We start from the raw sequence: 27409 nt of genomic DNA on the forward strand, positions 1-27409 counted from the left end.
AAATCTTATATACCATATTTCTTAACCTTGTATTTATACTACTGCACATATTTCAATTTGCACTTTTTTTCCAAACCGAGCCTTAATTAATGAACGGCATGCAACAAATGGTAAATATGGATTATTACCTCCTCCTCCTCCTTCTTGTTTACTGTCCAATTGAATCCAGTTAACCTAGGCTGGGCTGTTGGGTCTCACTCGGTGTCTGCTGACCTTCGACGTGGCAATATTGAGGGCCCTATAGTGGGGATCTGCAGTTCAACCCCAAGAAACTGCCTTTAATTTATTAGTACTGCATTTTCAGTTTCCCACCAGTAGAATATTTATTTCTTCTGTATGTGCTGACTCTTTCTTGTGGTGTTTCTATTCAAGACAAAATACTTCTCTCAAAGGGTCAGGTCTGATCCCGTTCTTGATCCTATAAAATAAATCACCAGAATCAGAATCAGATAGGCTATGTAATAACATACCAGAGCTGAACCAAATATAGGTCTGACCCGATTCTAATAGGCAGCCATACTTGTAATTGACATCTAATGACCCAGACTCTATATAACTTGGTTAATTCGACTCGATTCTATCGGGTCTGCCCAACCCACTCAGAGCTCTAGTCGCTCTAAGAATAGAATAATCCTCTAGACAAACGATCAATATGATTGACAGATGGACGTCTTATGATAATAGAACCACGCATTCATCCAGGAGCCCATGACTTACCTAAATTAGATGATGAAGAGCCCAAAGTTAAACCATGGGCTAAATCCAAAAGAGGCTGTGGGCCACGCCCAATGGATGACACTTTGAGTTGAACGGTCCAAATTGATCAAAACCTTACTTCCACAAGTACGAGGACACGTCTCTGTGACAGGTCACAGTCTTGATATCCAATGGCAGCACACTGATGTTCTAATGCTAGTACCATCATAATTACCATTCATTTGAAATCCAAACCTTTGGCTCCGTCGAAAAGGACGCCATACTCATTTGACTGTGATTTAATTAATGTATGTATGTATCAAAGCCAATGGTGTGGATCAGAATCTTCTGTAGGACCAGTAGGTGGGGGTCTCACTCTGATTTGGCTTATACTGAAAGCAAGCTAAATGAAAATGAAAAGCTTGCAGTTCTACCAGACATCATGCAGGCTTTGCCCATTTCTGATCAACTCCAATAATGCACAAGAATGACAGAAGCTTCATCATTTAATTTTCTTTCATAAGCGTATTACCCTTTCCTTTCCTGTTAAGTAAGAATCTGGGCTATATAGTTGAGTTAGTAGATAGAGTACTATCTAGATTTTTATTCTTTAACATGCCCCCCAAGCTACTTAATTAATTATAATGAAGGCCACGAGGATCAAACACTAGACCACTTAGTCAAGCAGACTCTGTTACCATTTCAAAGAATTATTCAACCTAAAAACTCAAGTGTTACATGAGATTCCTGAATAGGTTTTTATTCTATAACATTTAAGGGCCTGTTGGTTTGCTCTAAAGTCTGACACCTAAATGTGCAATAATTATATTAAGAGGTATATTGGTATTTGTGAATTTTTCTTTCCTCTCTAAACACTGAATGCAGAAAATGTTGTTCTGAATTCTGAATTTTGAAAATGATCAAATACCCATTTTGACGCCATTTATGAGAGTTTTATTTGTCTTTTTAAGGGTATCATTGAAAAACAAAAAGTTGTATTATTGCACTTTAAGAGATAAGAGGAAATGAATAACCATTTTTCTCTTAAAGTTAAAAGATTCCTCTTAAGAGTTAAGAAGAACGAACATTTCCTTATTTTCATAATTAATATACTAATATACTAAATACTAAGAATAAGGACATCGGCCATTTTTGAAGGTTAATACTGTTCTCAGAAGTGTCCTAACTCAACTTTTCAAACTTAAAAAATAATAATAATAATAAAAGAGCCTGGCCCCTTTGAATTGCACGATATGCAATATCTTTATGTACTTTGAACCTTGGAACTACATATAGGATTAATAATTATCTCTCCAGTAATTGCAATAGCAAAAGATGTAGAGATGTCCATATAAATTGAAACAATGCGAGAGAGATATCACATGGAGGGACATGGTTGCTTGCCGTGTTCAATACCTTAAACAGCTTATATGGTTCTTTCTTGGAAACCTTTGACCAAATAAAGGCAAACATATACAAGTGATCAATTACAAACCAAAACCTCTTTGTAATTATCTGCTCAGGGATAACCAGCTTTAATTTGGAATAAAACTACTAGAGTCGAGAGCAATAATAGAGTAGGTGTGGAAGTATATATATGGAAGTGTAGAGGTATATATACCTACATATATATATATATGAAGAGAGAGAGAGAGAGTGAGAGAGAGTATATAAATAAATACATGAACAGATAGACATGCATGCAAGTACTTCCGTACGTACATGTGCATGCATGCAGATGGAATTACTAATGGAATTTCCAGACCCACACGGTCATTTGTTCAGTTGCTGCTCAGCCACAAAAAAAAACACCGTCAGTTTTAGGAGGAGTGGGTTTAATTAGCAAAATTTACCTCCAGCTTTTAATTTTGATTACTGTTCTGTTTTCTCATCACCCATGGCGTTTCTCTTATTTCTGCAAACTACCTTCAGATCTAGTTGGGAAACTCTTCTCAGTACTAACCATGGTGTCTAACAAATTAAATAGTGATGTATTCAGCATCAGAGCTTTTATCAGAACTGTAAGTGACAGTTTCTCTAGGAAGAGATCAACAATCTAAGGTATTCTAAATATAATTGGGCTCTGGTAGAAAAACTGGAACACCAGCTAGGATTAAGGATGACAAGCTTTGAAAAAGTTGCAAGAGAGGAGGGAGAGAGAGAGAGAGATGGATAATGGATAATGGATGGATAAAATCAAATAATCAAAATTTTTTTGATAGGCACCATGCATGGAGAAAACTTCTAACCAAAACGAAGTCATTGGCCGATCAAATCCAAGGAAAAATGACAATCTGACCGCTGCTTGTGTGTGCCACGTGAACAGAATGTGTATGTGCACTACCTCGCGTGGGCATGTCGCATGCAACAGAGTGGGCCAGCAGCTCATGGAAGAGGATAAGAGAGAAAGGCCTCTGCATGCATATCAGAAGCATTGTGATCTCAATACACTTGGTTTGGCTCCATTAGTGTGATGCAGAGATGAGAGACCAGAGAGATCTAGAGAGAGAGAGAGGAGGAACAAAAAGAGAGGGAGGGCGTCATCTTGCCCAAGGAGAAGGAGCAAACTGAAAAAGGTCCACGGGACATTGTGGGGGTTACTTGATCACAGAATGAAAGAACCAAGGGACGTTAAGGGACATATCAACTTTTGTGGTGGTCATAGCTAGGCAGACCCACTTAGGTCAGCTCAGTCGACACAAATGCACCCGCTAAGTACAAAACAAACTTTACTACTTTTCATAGAAATGGCCAAAAATCCAGGAAAAAGTGTAATGACATCCATCCAACCTTCATTATGGTAGATGACAAAGAGTGCCCTAAGAGATGTTGTTTTCTCCCATGGCTTTAGCAATCAGAGTTAGCTTTGCTGCCTCTGCTTTCTGCTTGGATAAACATCTTTTAGCTAGGTTATCCTAGAAAAAAACCACTCCTCTCACTGTTGTAGTCTATATAGATGTATTGAAGTTAAGCAGTTTCACCTTCACCTTCAGCAGCTCCAAAAGGGTGAGTGAGTGACAGAGAGAGAGAGAGAAGGTCAATTTGGTCATTTTGCACAAAGTAATGAAGAAGGGTGGGTTGTTGTCCTCTTGTAAGGAGAGAAGTAGATCCAAGAGGATGACAAGGATGGTTTTCTACTTGAAGACAAGACAGAGGCACATGGAGAGGCCCTCTCCCTCTCTTACTTGGCCATGGCCATGGCCAAGGCCCAAGGGAAGAATTGAATGAATATATGAGATAGAGAGATGCCCTACTTTTTATTTCTCAAAGATCTTGTTTTCTAAAGGACCGGATGGTCCTTTTTTTTATTTTGTTAGTTCTCTTGTCCAGCATACACATACACTAACCCATTTCTTATCTTGTCCCCTTCTATCAACTCTCTCCCCAACACCACTCAAAAGACACCCACTCCCTCCAAAAAACCACTCTCGCCCACCTTGTCGCCTTCTTGGCTATCATCTCTCTCTATATATATATAGCCACATACCCTCACAATTCACAACCCCCCCCCCATCTTATATCTTCCTTACGTTCTTCTCTCTACTCTTCTCTACTAACTATATACCACTAGTACTTCCACTGCTTCCACACTACAAGTTATTATCGATATTAATTCTAACTCCAGTAGTCATTGCGTGTTGCATCCATCCACCCTTTTGTTATAAACTGACTCCCAAAGTTAGATCCATCTCATTGCTAGCTAGCTAGCTAGGCTCTCGCCCTATCTCTTTCGTCTCGATCGCCACCAATTGTGGTTTGTGTACTTGAGTTCGATATGCCGCCTTCAAGACTTTCTGATGCCTTCAGAGCCCACCCTGTCCACCTCCAACATAATCACTTGGACTTGGAATCAGTACGAGAGGTACCCGACTCCCATGCCTGGCCAGAACTCGATGACTACCCATCTGCTGTGACTGTGGAGGACTCCAATTTTGATGTTGAGTCCGTGCCGCCTGTGATCGATCTCACTGACCCTAATGCAGTCAAGCTTGTTGGACATGCATGCAAGACGTGGGGTGTTTTCCAAGTCACCAACCATGGCCTCCCCATGCGTCTGCTGGACGACGTCGAGTCCCAGGGCCGTCGTCTCTTCTCTCTCCCTCCCCACCAGAAGCTCAAGGCCGCAAGGCCGCCTGATGGCATTTCCGGCTATGGCCTCGCTCGAATCTCCTCCTTCTTCCCCAAACTCATGTGGTCCGAAGGCTTTACCATCGTTGGTTCCCCCGTCGAACATGCCCGCCAACTTTGGCCACTGGATTACAGCAACTTCTGGTAATTACTAATTATTCATCCTAACCATGTGTGATGTGTGATGTGTCTCTACCTACACCTATCTACTAACTAGGTGCATTCACGTGCAACACAAAACAAATTATAAGGAGTCTAGAATAAATCCAAGCCAGCACTTCTGCAACTAGCTAGTTGAGATAGTAATGGTGACAACGCTCCACCAGGAAGATATGGAGAGATCGATAACATAGGAGGAAATCTACTTATTGTTTTCTTCCTTTATCAATGATATAGCTAGTTATACTATATCATAATTAATATGAGATATTAATAACTACATATAATTCATTCATTCGGTCATACCCCACCCCATTTGGATATATACGGTACCAGCTGATAAGTAATTAAGACACAGCGATTGATGTTTTTTTCTTTTCTTTTCTCTTGTGATGATGATGATGATGCAGTGATGTAATGGAAGAGTATGAGAAAGAGATGAAACAGCTTGCCGGGAGGCTAATGTGGCTGATGCTAGGGTCACTGGGTATAAGCAAGGATGACATAAAGTGGGCAGCAGCAGCTTCCAAAGGCGAGTCCGGAGGTGTCTGTGCCGCGTTGCAGCTGAACTCATATCCAGCCTGCCCAGACCCAAGCCGGGCCATGGGTCTGGCCGCGCACACAGACTCAACCCTTCTGACGGTGCTATATCAGAATAGCACAAGCGGGCTACAGGTGCTGAGAGATGGAGCTGCAGGGTGGGTGACTGTACCTCCACTCCGGGGTGCACTTGTGGTTAACGTCGGTGACCTCCTCCACATTCTTTCCAATGGCAAATACCCCAGCGTTCTACATCGTGCCATCGTCAACCGGACCCACCACCGCCTCTCGGTTGCGTACCTGTATGGACCACCAACAAACGCTCAAATCTCACCCATCTCAAGTCTAGTCGACCCAAACCACCCACCACTGTATCGCCCGGTGACATGGGCCGAGTATCTCGGAACCAAGGCAAAGCATTTCAACAAGGCACTATCATCAGTTCGCCTCTGCAACCCTGTAAACGGATTTGTCGACGTGAATGATCACAACAGCGTAAAAGTCAGCTAGCAGAATAATCAGTTTGCATATAAAGGATCATCTTCACTATCACCTTGGTTGTTGCTTTATTGGTTGCCCATGTTCTAGGGACTCTCCTCGCTTGGACGGTTGTGGGTAAATAAAAGAGGGGAATCCGGTTACTTCCCAGGACAAGGGCCCAAGCGGATAAGTTACATCAAATCATGTCAATGAATGCAAAACAAACGGTCTCTGTATTTCCCTTGTCTGTGTATATAAAAAAAAAAAAAAAGATAGGGAAAGATGCTTACTTGAATATTCATGTAGGGGACACACAAACCGACACTTTCTTGCCCCGGATATGAATGAGGATACCCTATTCCATGAATAAGACAATCATCAAGATAAGAGAAAAAAATAATGGGGTTAGATCATCTGATCATGAGATCAATCCCTCAAAAGATGACACAGGAAAACTACCAAAAATTTCACACAATATTATAAGAAGAAAGTGAGAGGGCCATGTTTGTCATTTTCGACTCTGCTTGGGCCCTCTCCTCTCTCTCTCTCTCTCTCTTCTTGAAATTCAATGGGATTTTCGGCCTTATCGTAAAGACACCGGTGTCGGTCCTTTCAATGTTGGGCATAGCATTGTGTGTTGAAGATGTTATTGTTGTGCTTCCACGTGCTCGTTGACACTGCCAGGCCAGCCTGAGAACTCCCTGCCGCCCTCTCTCTCATGGCAACAACCAGTTTTTTTACCGTCTTAATGTATTTGTAGCCATCTTTTTCATCACTGGTAAGTACGCTATGGCCAAGGAAACTCCACCCCAAGTATAGAGTTTTACTCTGGAGTCTGGAGACAGGAAAACATCAGCATGTAGAAAAGTAATACGGAAACACAAGTGTGACCTATGCCACTCACTCTCAACACTTCAGTCACCTGATTAACAACTGTAATTTTCTTTTTTAAACAGGAGTCGGTTCATTTAAATATAGACCTGCAATTATAGCTGTCTTATTGTACTTTCACAATCGGACTCGGAGTTACAACTCTGAAGGAATTGTACTAACGGAATAAAAGGGACCCAATGGATGGATCGACCCACTAACAAAAAAGGGAGATGGAACTTTTGACAATGTGGAAAAGTAAAAATAACGAAAGAAAAATAGTAGAAGTAGAGTGAATACTGAACATTTTTTATTTTTTAATTTACATTCTTAACATAACACATGCTTGAGTGCTTCCATTGTGAAGCTGTTTTACACGGAAGATTGGCTGCGAAGTCTCTCATTCCTTGCACATTCCTCCTGAGAAAACCATCAAGCTCTAATTAAAAGAAATGAATATTATATGAATTTAATACATGTGGCACCAACAGGAAGTCAGGAATAGAATGAGGTGATTGTTGGTGCATATAATGGATTTCAATCCTCAAAATGACAACACCGAGCAAGCAAGCTAGGGACTGTTCAATTATAGGAATTTAGCATGTGGAGACAATATAACAATTTTATTAAATATCGTGATCAATGACAACCAGTCCATCACTCCAGTGAAATTGTCATCGGGATGTTTGATCAAATTCAATTACAAGATCGTCAGCGTCAGCATGTAACAAGACCATTATCCAATGTTGCCCCTTTCCATCTTGGGTCTTGGGAGGGGTAGACTGGATGTGTGACCTCATAGGTATTTCTTTCATGCAGTGGCTGCTCTCAGAATTGAACCCGTATTCTCTCATGTTTGTAAGACTGGAATTTTACCATTGTACCATGTAATGGCCCCTATGAAAATTCAGATTTAAAATTTTAAATCCAGCTAAAAATTTGCAACCATCCATTCTTTCTGAGTGCAAATTCGGGTTCATTTTTGCTTCAGATTTTACTTTGTCCTGTTTATTTGGGAGGAATAAAATGGGAAGTGACATGATGTGGTCCCCACTTTATAGGAGAGGAAATGAGGGTAGTAAAAAGTTGGTTGTTTGGGAGAAGCAAAATAATGTGGTTCCCATTTTATATGAGAGGAAGAAGGTGGTTCAAATTTTGCATCAGTTTTTGGTGTGCAAAATTTGCACTGTCAATAAGTGCAAATTTTCAATCAGTTAGGGGTGCAGATGAGTATCAACATGTCCTTGCTGTTTTTCTAGTTTTTGGTAGAGAAGTCCTTGGTTATTCCTACTGTTTTAAAAGGTATGCATAGGCTCACAAGGGAACCTCGTTTCATGGGAGTTCACCTCACCCAAACCTAGGTTCACTTCACTTCCTTGTTGCTATATTTTGATAAATTAACCTTGAATTTTATGTTTGAATAGGTCATTTGCATTTGTAGGTTGTAACTATAATTTCCGATGCTGAAGCTGATTAGTCCATATATGAATTGAACCTACAAGGCTACAACCTTTGTTAACAACACAATGCTCAAACCAATTGAGCAATTAGGACTTTTCTTCTTTAAGAATTTAGGTTTGCATATTGTTATATTTTAATTTTTCATAGGTGATACTTCACTTTATTTAGGTGTCAGCCTTCCATTGTGCCTTACACCTTAAGCTCTTGGACCCCTTGCAGTTCTCACTTTTAAAACACTAGTTATAGTTATTCCATGACAATGGTGTTCACCTGAAAAGCTTTGAGAAGGGAAGAGCAATGCCTTTGCTCTGCTATAGCTGCAGTATATTTCTCCTTGAGGGCATCACAAACTTTCTGCTCTGCTTGAAGCCCAAGCTGTACCCTTTCCAGTTTCTATAAAAGGGTGTAGATAAAGTTACATTCTCCAACGGTAAAAGTTAATAACAAGTATACAGACTCAAAAAATTAACACTATGAACGAACGAAATTACAAACAAAAGTTGAAGTATATAATGGATCATAATGAATCACAAATTACAGAAAATAAAACAAATAACATGACAATAGAGAATAGAGAATAGATGACAAACCATGCAGATCAAAGAGGGATCATTGTTCTAATTCTCTTTAAATCCATCCTAAGCTAGAATATGCATAGATGTAATGAAAGAATAGGGCCCATGACAATGACAGAGCACCCCAAAAGTGTGGATGTTTATTAAACCTAGGCTTGTGGTAACAATAGTCACTTTAACAACATATATTCCGTTATCACTATGTCAAAATTTTGTTAGGTAATGTATTAGATAAAAATCTGATACTACAACAATACAGCCTTACAACGAGGCCACACTGTCCATAGAGAGAGGATCTGTATTGATGTAACCCAAGGAATAGACTCTAGTAACAGATAGTCAGATACAAAGGACTTGACTTAGCACTAAAATCTCCCGTTTACACTCCAAACAGATCATTTTCATACAGGAAAGAGTGAAACAGTTACTGAAGACTATATTCACCAAGACCCAAGATCACAGCCTGCCCATAGCTTTTCCTAACACATCCTCTATCCTTGAAGCTTTTCCTTTAAAGATTCTTTTGTTTCTTTCTAACCAGACAGCTCAAATAACCACAGCTGGAAATGTATACCACACACATTTGTCCTTCCTGATCCACAACACCTCCACCAGCTACTGAATTGATCCAGAAAGGATCCAACTAATATTAAGCGACTTAAAGAGAGGTTTCCATTTTGTGAGAGAGAAGGGAAAATAGATGAATAGATGACTATCCATTTCCACCTCATAGTCACAAAAAGCACAGTCCCATTGTAGAATGCTCATGCATCTACTTACTATCTTGTCACAGGTCAAGCATTTGCCAAGTGTTGCTATCCAAACAAGGAAAGAGACTTTAGATGGAACCTGGAACTCCCAAATTATTTTGTTCGGAAAAGGGCTGTCACCCACTGGGATGAGGTGTCTGGCTAATGATATCTGAGAAGTTTCCATCCTCCTAAATCCAGACCCTGCATCTCTTGAATCTGTGTTTGGCTGTTTTGGCTGTTGACTTTGCAACCTGAGTGCCATTACTTCATCTACCTCCTAGTCTTGAAGGTTCCAATGAAATTATGGAGTCCAAACAATGTCGTTGTCTCTAACTGGCAAAAAAAAAGCTACTTTTACTTCCTGATCCTTGGAAAAGGAATATAGGGAAAGATGCAGATTGGGGGCCTATTGTCACATCATGTATCTGCTCAGAACTGTACCTTTCTCAATTACCTAACTTAAAGATTGTACCCTTTCTGAAGGCCTCAAAGGATTTATAAATCCCTTTCTGAACAGGGCATATATATGTGCCATGAGCCACTCCTGCATCCCAGTTTCCATTGCTTGCTCCATAGTTTGCCTCTACAACCTCCTTCCACGTTCCACCAACTGTTAACTTCCAATGCTAAACCACCAATGTCATTTCCCCATCAATGCAGCACTTACCACTTTCAAATTCTTTATCTGAAGATCCCCTTCCTCCTTTGATGAATACGTCTTCTCCCAATCAACCCAATAAATCTCTATCCTCCCTCCACCCTTTCCAAGCAATTCTCTTTGAATTCTTCCTAACTTTTTAGCTACCTTACTATGAATAGGGAACATAAACAGGTAGTAGGCTGGTAAATTAACTAATGTGCTTTTTATGTCACCCTCCCTCCCTTTGAAAGGTACTTATCCTTCAAAGAGGATAGTCTCTTTTCATACCATTCCACCATCAAACCCCAAATTGCTCTTTATTTACACTTTGCTTCAAGAGGCAGTGCCAAATATTTAGGAAGATGAACTTGGAAATAATCACATGGCATAAAACATGCATAAACCACAACTTCTGTATAAAATTACAAAAAAAAAGTAAATGGATTTATTGATTCTACACATTTGAATAACAACTTGAATTAGGATTTCAGAATATAAAGCTCTTTTAAAAAATTAACTGGATAACTAATTTAAGAGTAATTAATTTTATAATAAATTATATAAATAGTAATAATTTCCTCACAATCTAAGATAGAGATTATCTTAGAGAGCCTCAAAGCTAAAGAGTTAGGCTATAAAAGTTAAATTAGGTTCTAGAGGATGTTCACGTTGCATGACAATGAATAGATGATGTTCCCTTTGATGGCTATTTAAGATTTTTTATATTTTATTATTTGTGGTATATAATGAATTGTTATTTTTTTAGATCTTGATTACACAATCATACATTTTTAGTATTTCCCAATTTCCTCAAATTTTCAGTTATCTAGCAAAACTCTCCCATTTGCACATGGTTAAATGCCTATAATCAAGCAAGCAAAATTATATTTTGTAATATAGATGCCTTCTATTATTGATATCCAATTAAACATAACAAGAGAATGCAACAACAAACTTAAGATGACAATTCAAAGCTCGACTTCTAATTGTAGCTTTTTTGCAGCAATATCTATTGGTATTTTGTTTATGTGATTGGTCATGTATTGATAATATACCCAATCCATTAAAACTCTGAAACAAAAAGAATAACAAGTATAGATTTGGAAATCAAACACAATTCAGTCATGAAATAGGCCATTCGTGCTCACAGAAAACTTCTGTCACATGCATCTATGGAGATTACTATGATTTGAATTCTTCCACTATATTCATTGTGCTTACAGTGTTAAGAGAAAAGAAAAAAAATACACCAGCAACATGAACTGAAAGAAAAATAAAACTGTGTTCCTTTTTGCAAACAGGTCCCAGAATTTATCATACCCAACAGAGTGACTATTAAAGATTTTGCACATGTTCACGGTGGGACTAAGTTGTTTTTTCCAGGAAAATAGACTACACAACAGGGCATGATCATTGTTATTATATTGGAAAAATCACAAGGTTCCATACAGATAATGTGCAGTATAGGAGACACAAAATTAAGCCTATACCTCTTTGCTATCAAAAGAACTAATTTCAGATTAAGAACTGGAATAACTTCATTGAAAAGCACATACATAAGAAAAGGCCATTACCAAATGTGGGCCCCAGATACCTAGGGTCTTGGGAGGGTAAAATTGGATACAGACCTAACCTTCGACGTTTGTTACACAAAGTGGCTTCTTTCAGATGAAGACCCATATTCTGATGCTTGTCAATCCGAGATTTTACAAATACACCAAGCAATAGCCCCTAGTTTAAAAGTACATACATATACAGACATTCATATTGTAAAGAGACTAGGCCGAATGGGCCCTAGTATCTTTTCTTGTAGTATGTTTTATTTATCTGTTAGCTAATGGGCCTATCTTAATGGGCCTGTTATTTCTTTTTGCTAGTTCTCTTTATGTTACTGCCTAGCTGGCCGCCCACTTAAGGGCATACTTGTAATTATGTTAAGATTGAAGTTTAGTAAAAGGATTAGAGAAGGGAGGGAAGGGATATTCGATCTCTTCTTCTTCCTCCTCCTCTTTTCTCCATCTTCTTTCTCTTGTACTGCTGTTCTCTTCTTTTCTTCCTCTTTTCTCTCTATTTTTTCCAAGTTTACATCAGTTTTAGAGGACTGATTTACATCTTGGTATCAAAGCAGGTTTCTTTCTTCCTTTTTTTCTTCTTTCTCTTTTCCCATACACCCTTCAATCAAGAGAGTGTATGGAGAGATAGGTTCTCTACAGTTTGGAGGATCTTTTGCCTAGTTGGTAGAGGATTTGGAGAGTTTAAATCTGGCCAGACATTGCCAAGAAGTGGTGTTGTACTGTTTCTGCTCAAAACCCTAGCTGATTAGAGATTTTCAAGGTTACAAATAAAAGTGAAGCATTGGGTGTGGCGCTCTATGCTTGGGAGGTGTCTTTTGACTTCTAAAAGAGGGCGGTTCAGGTTTGGAAGAGATTGGAAAGCTCTAGTAGGAGCGGCTGCATCTTCTCTCTTTCCCCCCAATAGCCGAACGCAGTGAAACCCTAGTTTTCAAGCATCTGGGTACTGGTTTGACTTCAAGTGAGTTTATAAAGACCAAATTTCTGGTTTTTTTATTTTCGTTTGATTAATGGAGCAATACGGAAGTAAGTTCAAGTAGGTGCCGGTTTTCAGGCTTGGCTCGGTAGATTCCGTTTTGACTGGTGTGACCACAATCAAGCTAGATGGGACAAATTATTTTGCTTGGGCACAATCTATAAGGATTTATGTCTGTAGTAGAGGAAAATTTGGGTACCTCACAAGCAGTAAAAAACCCGAAGAGACAGACCCTGAATTTGAGAAATGGATGCAGGAGAACTATATTGTCATACGATGATTGGTCAACTCTATGCAACATCATATAAGTCAACACTATCTCTAGATGTCCTCTGCCAAGGAGATCTGGGACAGTGCTACTGAAACTTATTCACAGAAGTTGAATGTGGCTAGAGTCTACAAGCTGAAAAGTGATGTGAAGAACCTAAGACAGGGGGAGAAGAGTGTGGCAATCTACTATTCTATATTGAAATCCTTATGGTAGGAAATTGATGTTATGGAGACGGTTGCATGGGAGACTAAGAATGATTCAGAAATGTTTAGGAAGTTGGTGGAAAGAAATAGGGTTTTTGAATTTCTTACTGGACTCAACCCTGAGTTTGACATCATTAGGCAGAATATTCTGGCCAAAGATGAGGTTACTCTTGCCCAGGCATATGCTATGGTGAGTAGTGAGGAGAGTAGGCGGCAGGTTCAGTTACAGAGTCCACCTACAGAACACTTTGCACATGCTGGAATAAAGCTGAAGGGTCCAACTGAGAAGGAGCAGGTATGTGAATGATGCAAGAAACCGATGCATACAAAGGACACTTGCTGGAAGCTTCATCCTGATCTTCTTCCTGAATGGTTTAAGAATAACAACAATTTTAAGAAGGGCGGTCAGACAGGAAAGCCTAAGACAGCTAGTGTTGCCACAGCACCGGAAGGAGGAAGTAAGGAGAGTGAAGAGAAATCAACCATTGAACAGTTGGCAGCAATGAAGGCAGAATTTGAAAAGTATGGAAGGTTGTTAAATCACTTGGAGGCTACTGTTTCTACATCTCACTCTTCAAGTAATACATCATCATCAGTAGCATTTGCTCACTCAGGTATTTGTGCTTCTGCAAACCATGCTTCAGTTTTAGGAAATCATAAAATCCCTTGGATCATTAATTTTGGTGCATCAAACCATATGACCAGCTTGTCTAACCTTTTCTGCTCATACCACCCTCTCTGGTAAAGAAAAAATATCCCTTGCTGATGGGTCTCTTGCTCCCATTTCAAGCAAAGGGGATATAAAAACCTCTGACACCCTTTATTTATCCCCTGTCCTTCATGTCCCTAAACTTAATACAAATCTTTTATCAGTTAGTAGCTTAACTAAATCCATGACCTGTAGCATAACCTTCTTTCCCACTCATTGTGTTTTTCAGGACCTACAATCCCAGAGGATGATTGGGAGTGGCCATGAGGCGAATGGAATATACTTGTTGGACACACCTGATAGTGCTCTTAGACCACCTCATGGAGTTGCCTTGGAGTCGGTCTTGTCAGAGTTTGTTGACAAAGTTATGTTATGTCACTTTCAGTTTGGTCATTTGTCTTTTTCTGCTTGGAGTCATTTATTTCCAGATATGAAAGAGAGTGCCTTTATCAAGTCTTCATTGTGAGTCGCGTGAACTGGCAAAGCATTGTAGACAATCTTATTCAGTAAGCAATAAAAGATCTATTTCTCCTTTCCATATTGTTCACTCTGATGTGTGGGGGCCATATCATTTGCCTATTATGGGGGGTTACAAGTACTTTATCCTTTTTATTAATGATTACTCTCATTACACTTGGATTTATCTCATGAAATCCAGGGATGAAGTACCAACTATTGTGCAAAATTTTCATGAACTCATTCTTACCCAGTTTAACACCCGGATCAAAATATTCCGTTTTGATAATGCTAAGGAGTATTTTGAGAAAACCCTCTCAGCCTATCTTGAAACTTTTGGGGTTATTCATCAAACTTCTTGTTCCTACACTCCACAACAGAATGGAGTGGCGGAAAGGAAGAACCGGCATGTGGTTGAAGTTGCCAGATCCCTCCTTTTTGCATCCCATGTTCCTATAAAATTTTGGGGAGATGCTGTCCTTACTACTACCTTTTTGATTAACTGTATGCTTTCTCGGGTTCTTGGCTTCTATAATCATTCACAGAGAGTAGGAGACGAGAGAGAGAGAAAGAGGAGGAGAGGAAGATACGATTGAGAGAAAAAGAATTGACATCTCTGGCGGCCGCCAGTTCACTATTTATATTAACTTAATAAAAATAATAGAAATTACAAGTATGCCCCTGGCAACACACCCTAGAGACAAACTAATAAAAAAGAAGGAAAAATAACTAACTGACAGTATCTTAAGAGGACAACCTACTAACAGCAACTATAAAGTAACAATTAAATAGGCCTTACAACACTCCCCCTCAAGTTGGGCTGAATATGTCTATCATGCCCAGCTTGTCACATAACTCATTGTGCCTCGAGTATGGAAGCCCTTTTGTGAGGACATCAGCGAGTTGTTCCTTGGAGTTGACATAAGGGATGCAAATTTCTCTTTTTTCCAATTTTTCCCTTATGAAGTGTTTGTCCACCTCAATGTGCTTCGTCCTCTCATGTAGGACAGGGTTGCTGGCGATGTTTATGGCTGCCTTGTTGTCACAGTAAAGAGACATAGGATTATGAACAACAACTCCAAGCTCCCCTAGAAGATTCTTTAGCCAAAGGACTTCAGCCACCCCATGTGCCATAACTCTATATTCAGCTTCAGCACTTGACCTTGCTACCACACTTTGTTTCTTGCTTTTCCAAGTCACTAGGTTTCCTGCCACAAATGTGCAATACCCACTCATGGACTTTCTGTCATCCACAACACCTGCCCAATCAGCATCTGTAAAGACTTCCACCTTCAGGTGATTATGTTTACTGAATAGTAGACCTGCTCCAGGATATTTTTTCAAGTATCTAAGAACTCTCTCTGCTGCCTCCATGTGTGGTTTCTTAGGAGAGTGCATGAATTGGCTTAGAACCCCAACTGAATAGGCAATGTCTGGACGGATCATGGACAAATAAATCAACTTTCCCACCAACCTTTGGAACTCTTTCACATCTTTCTGAGGTTCACCATCACAGTCACCCAACTTGTGGTCAACATCCATGGGAGTATCTACTGGCCTTGCACCTAATTTGCATGCGTCCTATAATAGATCAAGGGTGTATTTCCTTTGAGAGATAAAGATACCCTTTTCTGAGTGGGCAACTTCAATTCCAAGGAAATACTTCAGGGGACCTAGATCTTTCACTTCAAATTTAGAGGCAAGGAATTGTTTCAATTTTTGTATTTCTGAACTCCAACTTCTTGTAATGATGATATCATCCACATACACTATCAATACAGCAACCTATTTCTAACATCTCTTCACAAAGAGTGTATGATCATACTAACATTGTTTGAAGCCCATCTGCTGAACTGCCATGTGAAACTTACTGAACCAAGCTCTAGGAGATTGTTTTAAACCATAAAGAGACTTTCGCAGTTTGCACACCTTATTTTCACTTCCCTTGGCACAGAATCCAGGGGGTTGAACCATGTATACTTCCTCCTCTAAGTCACCATTCAGAAAAGCATTCTTTATGTCCAATTGATGCAATTCCCAGTCAAGATTAGCAGCTAATGACAGGAGAACCCTAATTGAGTTCATCTTAGCTACTAGAGCAAAAGTCTCATCATAGTCAACCCCGTACACTTGAGTGTACCCTTTGGCTACTAATCTTGCTTTGTACCTTTCAACTGTTTCGTCTGCCTTGTGTTTAACAGTAAACACCCACTTACATCCCACGGGGTCTTTCCCCTTTGGAAGATCCACCAATTCCCAAGTTTGATTTTTGTGAAGAGCATTAATCTCCTCCTCCATAGCATCTGTCCATTCGGGGCATTTTAAGGCTTCTGCAACGTTTTTGGGAACAGGGATGCAATCAACTGCAGATAGAAAGGCTCGGTATGAGGGGGAAAGGTGATCATAGGAGACAAAATGGGTAATGGGGTGTCTGGTAGTGCATGACCTGACTCCCTTTCGTTGAGCAATAGGAATGTCAAGGTCATCCACAGTAGGAGTAGGGGGAGTATCAACAGGTGCATCAGGGATTGGACTTACCTCCTGGGAGTCTAACGGTGTCGGTTGCTCAATGTTTGGCTGCTCCACATCTCTATCACATTGTTGATCTCTACGACGTGTACGTTGGAAGACACCAAAGGGAGCAAGGTCCGGAATAGAAGGAAAAGAGACTTTGCAGACCTGAACCTGCTTCTCCTCTTCCACACTACTACTCTCCCCCTGAGGAGAAGCAGGGAAGAATGACTCAGACTCAAAGAATGACACATCCATAGACACAAAAAACTTATGACTAACGGGATCAAAGCACCGATATCCTTTTTGAGAGGAGGGACAAAGGCACTCTCTTTGTCCCTCGAGACGCAGGTACAAGGAATGGACCGAGGGTCTAACTTACCTCGAGACGCAGACAAATCATGGACAAAGGCACGACAACCAAAAACTCTCATGGGAATCGAGAATAAAGGGGACTAAGGGAACAACAACTGATGAGGGGCCATGTAGTTCACCACTTTGGAGGGCATGCGATTGATGACATAAGCAGCTGCAAGTATAGCATCCATCCAAAACCTTTTTGGAACATTCATGTGTAACATCGTCCCGCGAGCTACCTCAAGGAGGTGTCTATTTTTTCTTTCTGCAACACCATTTTGTTGTGGTGTTCTGGCACATGAGCTCCTATGAATAGATGCGTGGGAGACAAAGAACTCATTGAGCTCACCATGGAAGTATTCTTTTGCATTGTCGAATTGGAAGATCTGTATTTCAACATGGAACTGCATAAATACCATCCTCTGGAAGTCTTTCACAATCTTTGGAACTTCGTCTCTACTACGCATAGGGAATACCCATGTATAGCGAGAGTAGTCATCAATCAATGTGATAAAGTACTTATATCCGCCATCAGAGATTACATTAGTAGGCCCCCATACATCAGAATACACAACATGAAAAGGAACACTTGATCTTTTATTATTTGAGTGAAAAGTTGTTCTACATTGTTTGCTCAATTGACACGTTTGACACTGGAACTCTGACACTGAACATGACTTAAATAAAACCGGAAACAAAGACTTTACTATTTCAAAAGAAACATGACCTAATCGACTATGCCACAAAAAAAAATTGACTCTTATTTGACTGACTATGTGACTCTGAGGATGACACCGAGATACCAGCTTTGCTGTCGAGAATGTAGAGACCATCCACTAGGCTCCCTTTACCAATCGTCCTCCCAAAAGTTAGGTCCTGAAAAACACATGAGCCAGGAAAAAAGGTTACACTACAATTTAAAGAGCTCGTGATACTACTAATTGAAAGCAAATTTATAGGAAGTTGAGGGACATGCAATACACAATTCAGGTTAAGGCCATGGGGAAGAGATATTGATCATTGGCCTGCAATGGAGGAAAATGAGCCATCTGCAAGTCTCACTTTATCCCTTCCTGACAAAAGGCTATAAGTCTGAAACAAGTTCGGCTTATCGGTCATGTGGTTGGAGGCTCCTGAGTCAATGATCCAAAGGGAACCCGTGGGAGTGACATGGAATGCAGAAGCCGTATTACCTGATGTAGATGCAAATGAAGTAGAGGGAGTACCAGTGACTGAGCTATCCATTTGTCGCAAATCCCTACCATAAGACTCCAGGTGTTCTCTGAAGGAGTTCATTATATCTTCCTTGGGGTCAGAATTATTAAGGTGGTCCCGGGTAGTATCGGCAACCTGAGTATCTTGGGTTGCCACATGTGCTGCATTTTGTGCTGTGTTCATCTTCTTCTGACCTTGACCTTTACCCTGTTCTTGATTCTTTACTGCCCACTTGGGTTTCCCGTGAATGTCCCAACATCTGTCACGTGTATGCCGTGAATGCCGACAGTGGGTACAAAACAACTTGTCCTTATCATCAGTCTTCTTAGTGTCACTTTTCTTTCCTGTGCTGTTATTATTCATCGCAGCCAAAGCAACTTGTTGCTCCCCCTTAGCTATAACCATCACACTCCGCCTACTTTCTTCCGATTGAACAAGGGAGTATACCTCGTGAACCGACGGCAACTCTTTGCTTCCTAGGATCTGAACTCTCAAAGGTTCATAGACAAGGTTGAGTCCCAACAAGAAGGCAAACACACGCTGCTGAGAAACCAGCTTCCTGTAGGCCTTAGCATCGTCATCATGTTTCCACTCTATAGCCTGATAATGATCCAATTCTTTCCATATGGAAGTAAGGGCAGAATAATAGGAAGATAAACTACGACTTCCCTGTTTACAGGTTGAGGATTCAGCTTGTAACTGGTAAACTTTGGCATAATGCCTTTTCTCAGAATAGGTAGTTTTGGCCTATTCCCAGATCTCACTAGCGGTGTCTGCCCACATAAAGTTCTTCTTCACATCAGGTTCCATGGCTGCAAGGAGCCAAAACATCACCATACTATTTTCTTGGTCCCACCTATCATGTTCAGCTGTCTCACTCTTGGGTTCTTTCACCCTTCCATTTATGTAACCAGCTTTTCCCCTTGCCGTTACATAAAGTTTTCACTTTTAGCCCACTCCAAGTAGTTTAGACCATTTAAGGGGGTAATGGGCATGGGAAACATCATGTCTTCACCTCCCATACCAGCTGTGTTGCGGGTCGGTGTAACCCCCGATGAAGTTGATTCATAATTTGCCATAGAGTACTGTTGAAAACAGTCCAAATCCCACACAACTACACAACAGCCACAAACTGAATACCACCCCTCAAGAAACTTACTTTTGGGATGTGGAAAAGAAAACAAGAAACTGCTGAAATCAACTTTGTGATGGTTCAGTCATTAAACCAGCCCGGTAATCAGTCCAACACAGCCAAGGCAGACATTACTATCAGTCCAACTACAACCCATACAGTCTAACAAACCAACATCCAAACGAATGTATAGAACCAAGGAATAAGGCCTTCACAGCATTGGCCAAAACACAAAAAACAAGAACACATACCTTGTCCAGCACCTGTACGAAGGTGCCAACTAGAAATTGACTTCACAGCATCGAACAGAGAGGAAAGGGAGTCTCTATTTGCACCGCCCTTCTTCGACTAGGGTTTCCTTGATATTACGACCAAGGAAGAACCCAAAGGAGGTTCCGCCAGTAGTCTACTAGGGTTTCTCTGTCTTCCACGTCCAAGAATTTAGAGGAAAAGAGATGAGGAGCCGGTTCAAAATTGGAGAGACCGAAATTATTTTATAGCCCAAAAACTTGCTTTGATACCATGTAATCATTCATGGAGAGTGGGAGACGAGAGAGAGAGAGAAAGAGAGAGAACGATAAGGAGAGGAAGATACAATTGAGAAAAAAAAGAACCGACATCTCTGGCGGCCGCCAGTTCACTATTTATATTAACTTATTAAAAAGAACAGAAATTACAAGTATGCCCCTGGCGGCACACCCTAGAGACAAACTAATAGAAAAGAAGGAAAAATAACTAACTGACAGTATCTTAAGAGGACAACCTACTAACAGCAACTATAAAGTAACAATTAAATAGGCCTTACAACAGCTTCAAAACCCCCTTTAGCCTTCTCTTTCCGGATGAGGATCTCTTCTCTCTTCCTCTCCGTGTTTTTGGGTGCACTTGCTATGTGCATGTTCACAACCATCAAAAGCACAAATTTGAACTTAAGGCTTGTAAATGTGTTTTTCTGGGATATGCCCCCACACATAAGGGATATTGCTGTTTTGATCCAGTTAATGGCACTCGCTTTGTATCTCGGGATGTCACATTTGCTAAGTCTACTCCTTTCTTTAGTATTCCTCCTGAGGGGGAGAAATCTGAGGAACCTTTTGCTATGTCTCCAGCAGTTCCTCTTCGTGTTCCTTTTGAGTCATCTCATGAGGTATCCATTTCTCCCACTAAACCTACCTCCAATATTCCTGTTCCTCCTCCTCCACCTCATCCTCCTGTAATTCCTCCTCATCCTGTTCTTCCACAGTGGTACCAAAGGCACAAATTCAGACATGGGCAAGTTGTTTCCACTCCTACAAAAGTGCCTCTTGCTCCTCCCATCATTACTAAGGTAATAGGTCAGCCTTCCTCTCACCCATCTACTTCTTTCCCAGACCTTGATCTTCCTATTGCTCTCCGCAAGGGCAAGCGCAAGTGTACAGCCCATTGTATCTCCAAACACCTGTCTTATAGCCTTCTATCTCCTACCTACTACTCTTTTCTTGCTTCTGTTTCTTCCCATGTGATACCCAGGTCTGTAACAGAAGTCTTATCTAAACCTGAATGGAGGGATGCTATGATGGTTGAACTGGATGCTTTGGATAAGAACCATACCTGGGATATTGTTGACTTGCCTGAAGAGAAGGAACCAGTGAGTTGTAAATGGGTATTTGCCATTAAATATCACTCTGATGGCTCTATTGAGAGGTTTAAGGCCAGGCTGGTTGCTAAAGGCTACACTCAGATGTATGGTATTGACAATCTTGAGACATTTTCTCCTGTGGCTAAGATGACCTCAGTCCAGGTTTTGTTATCTCTAGCTGCATCTTTTGATTGGCCTCTCCACCAGTTTGATGTTAAAAATGCCTTCTTGAATGGAGATTTACATGAAGAGGTCTATATATCTTTGCCTCCAGGGGTGTATGGAAAGGAAATGCAAGGGAATGTATAAACTGCAGAAATCCATTTACGGTCTCAAACAGTCTCCTCGAGCTTGCTTTGAGAGGTTCAACGCTGCTCTTGTCTCATTTGGTTATACACAAACTCAATCTAATCATACCCTGTTCTTGAAAAGAAGTGGCTCTCTGGTGACCTTTTTGATAGTTTATGTTAATGATATTGTGGTCACGGGTAATGACACCCAAGAGGTCAGTAAACTCAAAAGATTTCTTAACTCTGAATTTGAGATCAAGGATTTAGGAGATCTCCGATATTTTTTGGGATTGAAGTTGCTAGATCTAAGGATGGTATCTTCATTTCTCAACGCAAATATGTCCTTGACCTCCTTGCTGAGACTAATAAACTTGGTGCTAAACCAACCTCCACTCCTATTGATCCCAATCATAAGCTTTTTGCTACAGATGGTGAACTTTTATCTGATAGGGGAGTGTTTCAGAGACTGCTTGGGAAGTTGTTATATCTTTGCATGACTCGACCAGACATTTCCTATGCAGTGAGTGTTATTAGTCAATTTATGCATTCTCCTAGAGATACTCATTTAGCTGCTGCAGAAAGAGTTCTGTGTTACTTGAAAGGTACTCTAGGGAAAGGTATTTTATTTGCCAAACATAGACACATGAAGCTAGAAGAATACACTGATGCTGATTGGGCAGGATGTATTGATGATAGGAGATCCACCTCGGGTTATTGTGCTTTGGTGGCAGGGAACATTGTTTCATGGAGGAGTAAGAAACAGTCTGTAGTTGCCAAATCCTCTGCTTCAAGGCTATGGCACATGGTGTGTCAAAATTATTGTGGCTACGATCCCTTTTAGAAGAATTGGGGGTTGACTATGAAAAGCCAATGATGCTCTACTGTAACAACCAAGCAGCTATCAATATTGCACATAATCCTATTCAACATGATAGAACTAAGCACATTGAGGTTGATAGACATTTTATACGGGAAAGAGTTTCCTCAGGAGAAGTTTGTTTGCCATTCATCACCTCAGAAGAGCAGTTGGCTGATATTTTGACCAAGGGAGTTCTGAGAGGGAACCTAACACACTATATAAGCAAGCTGGGCATGATTGACATCTATGCTCAGCTTGAGGGGGAGTGTAAAGAGACTGGGCCGAATGGGCCCTAGTATCTTTTCTTGTAGTATGTTTTATTTATCTATTAGCTAATGGGCCTGTTATTTCTTTTTGCTAGTTCTCTTTATGTTACTGCCTAGCTGGCCGCCCACTTAAGGGCATACTTGTAATTATGTTAAGATTGAAGTTTAGTAAAAGGATTAGAGAAGGGAGGGAAGGGATATTCGAACTCTTCTTCTTCCTCCTCTTTTCTCCATCTTCTTTCTCTTGTACTTTTGTTCTCTTCTTTTCTTCCTCTTTTCTCTCTAATTTTTCCAAGTTTACATCAGTTTTAGAGGACTGATTTACATCTCATATATTCACTATGGAAGTTTCCAACACTGTTTTTGGTGGAAAATGGAGCTCAAATCTCCTACCCACGGGACACTATAGCTGTACATTGAGAACATCTTCCTTACTTACATGTTACCATTCATGGGGAGATGTTCCCAATGTACAGCTGTAGTATCCTGTGGAAGGAGATCCGGATTGTGGAAAATGTATTACATATTTCACTATAAAGTCTCCTATACCGTTTTGTACTCCCATTTAAAGAGAACAAAGACCTTTGTCTTCTCTAATTTAGAAAGAAGCTAAGGTCTTCCACATTTTCTTTACCTTTTATATATTTTGCTTGCTTCTCCCTCATAGATAAATCCCCCATAAAGTAAATTTCCGTTGATATTGTTTGGGGAGAGAACTGAATATAACTTGTGAAGTTCATATATAAAATACTGGATTAGACAGGTATTTGCCAATTTTAAGTTTTCTGTGTTACCAGGTTCTTATATCAACTAGAGAATATCTCCTTTGCATCTAGGACTTGTTTCATGAATTTATACATAAGAAGATTTGATGTTTACCTGTTGTGTACCCTTCACAATGCCCTCCATTGAGTTGATAAGTTTCACACGACCAGTTGTGCTATTAATGGTATCTTGAAACTAGACAAAAGTTACAAGTCCAATGAATAATATTATAAACAATGAACATAAATAATTTATGAATGATGGACATAATCTTGGAAAAGGGATTCAATAGAAATAATAAACTTGCAGGAGAAAAATTAGTTTGAAATATACTCCAAAAAGCATAGAGTAAGAAGGATTAAGGTTTAGGAAAATGACTTAGGTTAAAAGAACGGAAGTTCTTTTGAGGTTGGCTTAAATGGAATTGTCCACGAAGAATTAAATTAAAATGAACTGAATTGATAATTTTATCATCTGGGTTTATTTTGATTGTTTTTATGTTCAACACAGGAATAACTTGTACTTTGGACATATCCTGTTCTTCATAGTGTAAAGGACATTTTTTTGGTGACAGTGTAAAGGGGTGACAGCAAAATCGTAAATCAAAGAGAGATAGAGAACAGATGAGGAAAGATTGAACAACTTCCTGAATAGATGTTTTATCAACTAAATACTTTTATCGGCGGTAAGAGATTGATAGACTTGAATATTCTTTGTTTTCCTTGAAACATCAAGAAGTAAAAGCCAAGGATCACATCAAAAGTACCTGACTTTATTTTCCAACTAGATAGCAATAAAGTTTCTATTATAAGATAAAAAAAATCACTAAAACCACAAATATACCACAAAGTAGAAAAAAATGTTTTAAAACGCAGAGGCGTGATGCAGGCATTTCACTACCTAGAGGTGTGAGGCGTAGTTCAGAACGTAAGGGGCGTAAGCCTCCCAAACACAAGGAGGCGTAAGCCTCCTTAAGAAGAGGGTAGTGAAGAGAAAGGAGGAGGAGGAAGAAGAGGAAGGAGGATCTCATTTTTCTTTATTTTTGATAAAAATCTTTTATATTAAGAAGAATAAAGATGTATAGCACTAGTTGAAAGGGGGGTCTTGAAAAGGGGGGCAAAGCCCCCCAGCTGAAGGGACCAGGGGCAGACCACTTTCTTTCCTCTTATCTTCTCTTCCCTTCCCTTTCCTTTTCTCTTTTTTTTTTCTTCTCTTTCTCTTCTTCTTTTTCTTTCCCTTCCCTTCCCTTTCTTTTCGTTTCGTTTCCTTTTTTCTTTTTTTTTTGTCTTTTTATATGAGGTGTGCATGAGGCGTACGCCTCTGAGGTGTTAGTGCCTCTGGCATACGCCTCAAGAAATAGTAAAGGTGAGATAAGTAAATAACAATTAACAATATAGTAAATAACAATTAACAAACTAAAATGGCATATTAAACAATATAGCGAAGGGTGAGATTAGCATTTCTTTGTTCTACCAGATATCATGCTAGAACTACTGACAATCACATTGTTCATGTGGGTTCCTAGGGCTGATAACAGCTTGGAAGACTCTACAAAGAACAGGGGTTACAAAGGAAAATTTGGAGTGGGTAACTCCCAGGCTAGGGGATGTTTTGTAAAGAATTTAATTTAGCATAGTAATTGGAGTGGTCAGCTTTTGGCTGTTTGTATTATAAATTATTATCCATCTTCTTGGGTAAAAGTAAATTTTTCTTCATGCAATAAAATCTCATTTGGAGAGAGGATGTTATAGAGCCAGTAGAGGAGCTGATAGGTAATTTTTTTTGTATCCCTAAAATTCAGGATGGTGGAATTCATCAAAAAAAAATTCAGGATGGTGGAAGATGGTTTTACATGGGTCTTAACAAATGTTTACGGGCCAAATAATTATAAAGAGAGGAATGAGTTGTGGGGGGAGCTTTTGGCATCCAAGGTTTATAGGAAAGCCCATGGTGTCGGGGGGGACTTTAATGCAATAAGATTTACTTCTGAGTCAAATAATCCTAGACAGGCCATCACTATTAGTACGAGGAAATTCAATGATTTCATCAATTCCTATGAGTTACAAGAGCTTCCCTTATTACAAGCTATCTTCAATTGGTCCATCTTCTAGGAAAATCCAACCTGTTCGAAGCTAGATAGGTTTCTTTTCAATGAAAGTTGGGAGAATCATTGGAGAGGCTTGGTGGCTAAGGCTTTACCTAGAGTTACTTCCGACCACTGCCCTATAGAAGTAGGACAAGAACCACTTGGATCCGGACCCAAACCCTTCAAATTTGAGAATACGTGGTTAACACATCCGGATTTTGTGAATATGGTTAAGGAATGGTGGAGTGAAGAAATGAGGGGGTGAAATGGAAAGGAGTCAGATTTCACAAGAAATTCAAAAGATTGAGATCCAAAGTAAAAGAGTGGAATAGAGATCAATTTGGAAGAGTGGAAGAAACAAAAACTACCTTATTGACTCATATTGAGAGTCTAGATGCAAAAGAGTCCCAAAGATTGATGAGTGGGTAGGACCGAGAAGTGAGATGGAAACTGAAAAAGGAATTAGAAGAGGTCCTGTTGAGGAAGTGGATCAAGGAAGGGGATGGGAACACCAAATTTTTTCATGCTATGGCCAATGGGAGAAGAAGGAAAATTTTGATAGTAAATATCGAGGTCGATGGAATTGGCATAAATTCTCAAGAGGAGATTGTTGGTTGCTTTGTGGATCATTTCAAATCAATCTTTCAAAGACCTTTGGAGTTTCGAGAGAGAGTGGAGGATGTGGATTGGCCAACTTTGAATGAGAATGACAAGGGATGGTTAGTAAGAAAAATTGAGGAAGAGGAGATCAAGCAAGCTGTCTTCTCTATGGATAGAGCTAAGGCTCCAAGACCAAATGATTTTACAATGGCATTTTACCAAGGCTGCTGGGATATACTCAAAGAAGAGTTAATAGGGGTTATTAGAGAATTTGAGGACAAGCATATGGTGAGTCCTGGAGTAAATGCTACATTCCTAGCTCTTGATCCCAAAAAGACTGGTGCTAAACATCCCAAGGATTTTAGGTTGATTAGTTTGGTGACTAGCATCTATAAGATATTGGCAAAAGTACTCTCCAGGAGGATCAAAGCAGTTCTACCTTCTCTCATCAGTCAAGCACAAGGTGTGTTTGTACAGGATAGACAAATTGTAGATCAGATCCTCATAGCAAATGAAAGTGTGGAGGAAATGAGGACATCAGGTAGTCAAGGATTTGTGTGTAAACTGGATTTGGAAAAGGCTTATGATCTAGTGGACTGGAGTTTTTTATTGGAGGTGCTAAGAAGGCAAGGATTTGAGGATAAATGGTGCAATTGGATAAGTGGTTGCATAACTTCATGCCATTACTCAATCTTAGTGAATGGAGTGGTCAATGACTTCTTCCCAACCAGGAGAGGCCTAAGACAAGGTGACCCTCTCTCTCCCTTCCTCTTCACACTTGTTGCTGATGTTTTTAGTAGATTGATCTCAAAAGCATATGAACAAGAGCAAATTAGGGGTTGGAGATTAAGTAGGAGAAGCGTTCTGGTGACTCACCTTCATTTTGCAGATGATATTATTATTTTTGGTGAAGGGAGTGAGTTTAGAAAGGTGGACAACCCTAAGAATCTAATAAGGGTCTTTGACAATGTCTCTCCAATTTGAGGATAAACCTTGAAAAACGTTGTGTTGCTAGAATAAGTTTGGAGGATGGGGAGGTAGAGTTCATTGCAGCTCGCTTAGGTTGTGCTACCTCTTCTTGGCCTTTGACCTACTTAGGGCTTCCCTTAGGAGAAGGCCCTAAAGAGAGTAGCTTCCGGTCCCCTATTGTGGAGAAATTTGGGAAATATTTGGCAGCCTGGAAAAAGAATTACATCTCTATAGGGGGTAGAGTGACTTTGATT

General features: G+C 40.0%; 2 protein-coding genes and 1 long non-coding RNA gene across 7 annotated transcripts in view; 1 reads left to right on the forward strand and 2 right to left on the reverse strand.

The window, feature by feature from the left end:
• Nucleotides 1-4335: 4335 nt before the first annotated feature.
• Nucleotides 4336-6304, forward strand: LOC104592309 (gibberellin 3-beta-dioxygenase 1-like). The gene is made up of 2 exons (XM_010251614.3): nt 4336-4968; nt 5394-6304. The coding sequence occupies exons 1-2, from the start codon at nt 4472-4474 to the stop codon at nt 6031-6033; spliced, it is 1137 nt and encodes a 378-aa protein (XP_010249916.1). The 5' UTR covers nt 4336-4471; the 3' UTR covers nt 6034-6304.
• LOC148789634 (uncharacterized) lies at nt 5843-6434 on the reverse strand. Its single transcript, XR_016079421.1, has 3 exons — nt 6294-6434; nt 6077-6164; nt 5843-5980 (listed from the first exon to the last, which is right to left on the reverse strand). It is a non-coding gene; the product is annotated as an uncharacterized LOC148789634 (long non-coding RNA).
• A 269-nt stretch (nt 6435-6703) lies between these two features.
• The window catches only part of LOC104592308 (paramyosin-like protein), a 30634-nt gene continuing 9928 nt past the window's right edge, over nt 6704-27409 (reverse strand). For 4 of the 5 annotated variants that reach the window (XM_088892935.1, XM_010251610.3, XM_010251612.3 and 1 more), the window contains 3 exons: nt 23615-23695; nt 8605-8727; nt 6927-7293 (listed from right to left, as the gene is read on the reverse strand). In XM_088892935.1, the coding sequence (XP_088749061.1) occupies nt 7246-7293; nt 8605-8727; nt 23615-23695 (252 nt within the window). In that variant the 3' untranslated portion in view covers nt 6927-7245. Of the gene's footprint in view, nt 6839-6926; nt 7294-8604; nt 8728-23614; nt 23696-27409 lie in introns of those variants that run through there. The other variant, XM_010251611.3, reaches the window with a different exon arrangement.

The sequence above is a fragment of the Nelumbo nucifera genome, chromosome 8 (assembly GCF_055504915.1).
Source record: "Nelumbo nucifera cultivar China Antique chromosome 8, China Antique-T2T, whole genome shotgun sequence".
Lineage (NCBI taxonomy): Eukaryota > Viridiplantae > Streptophyta > Magnoliopsida > Proteales > Nelumbonaceae > Nelumbo > Nelumbo nucifera.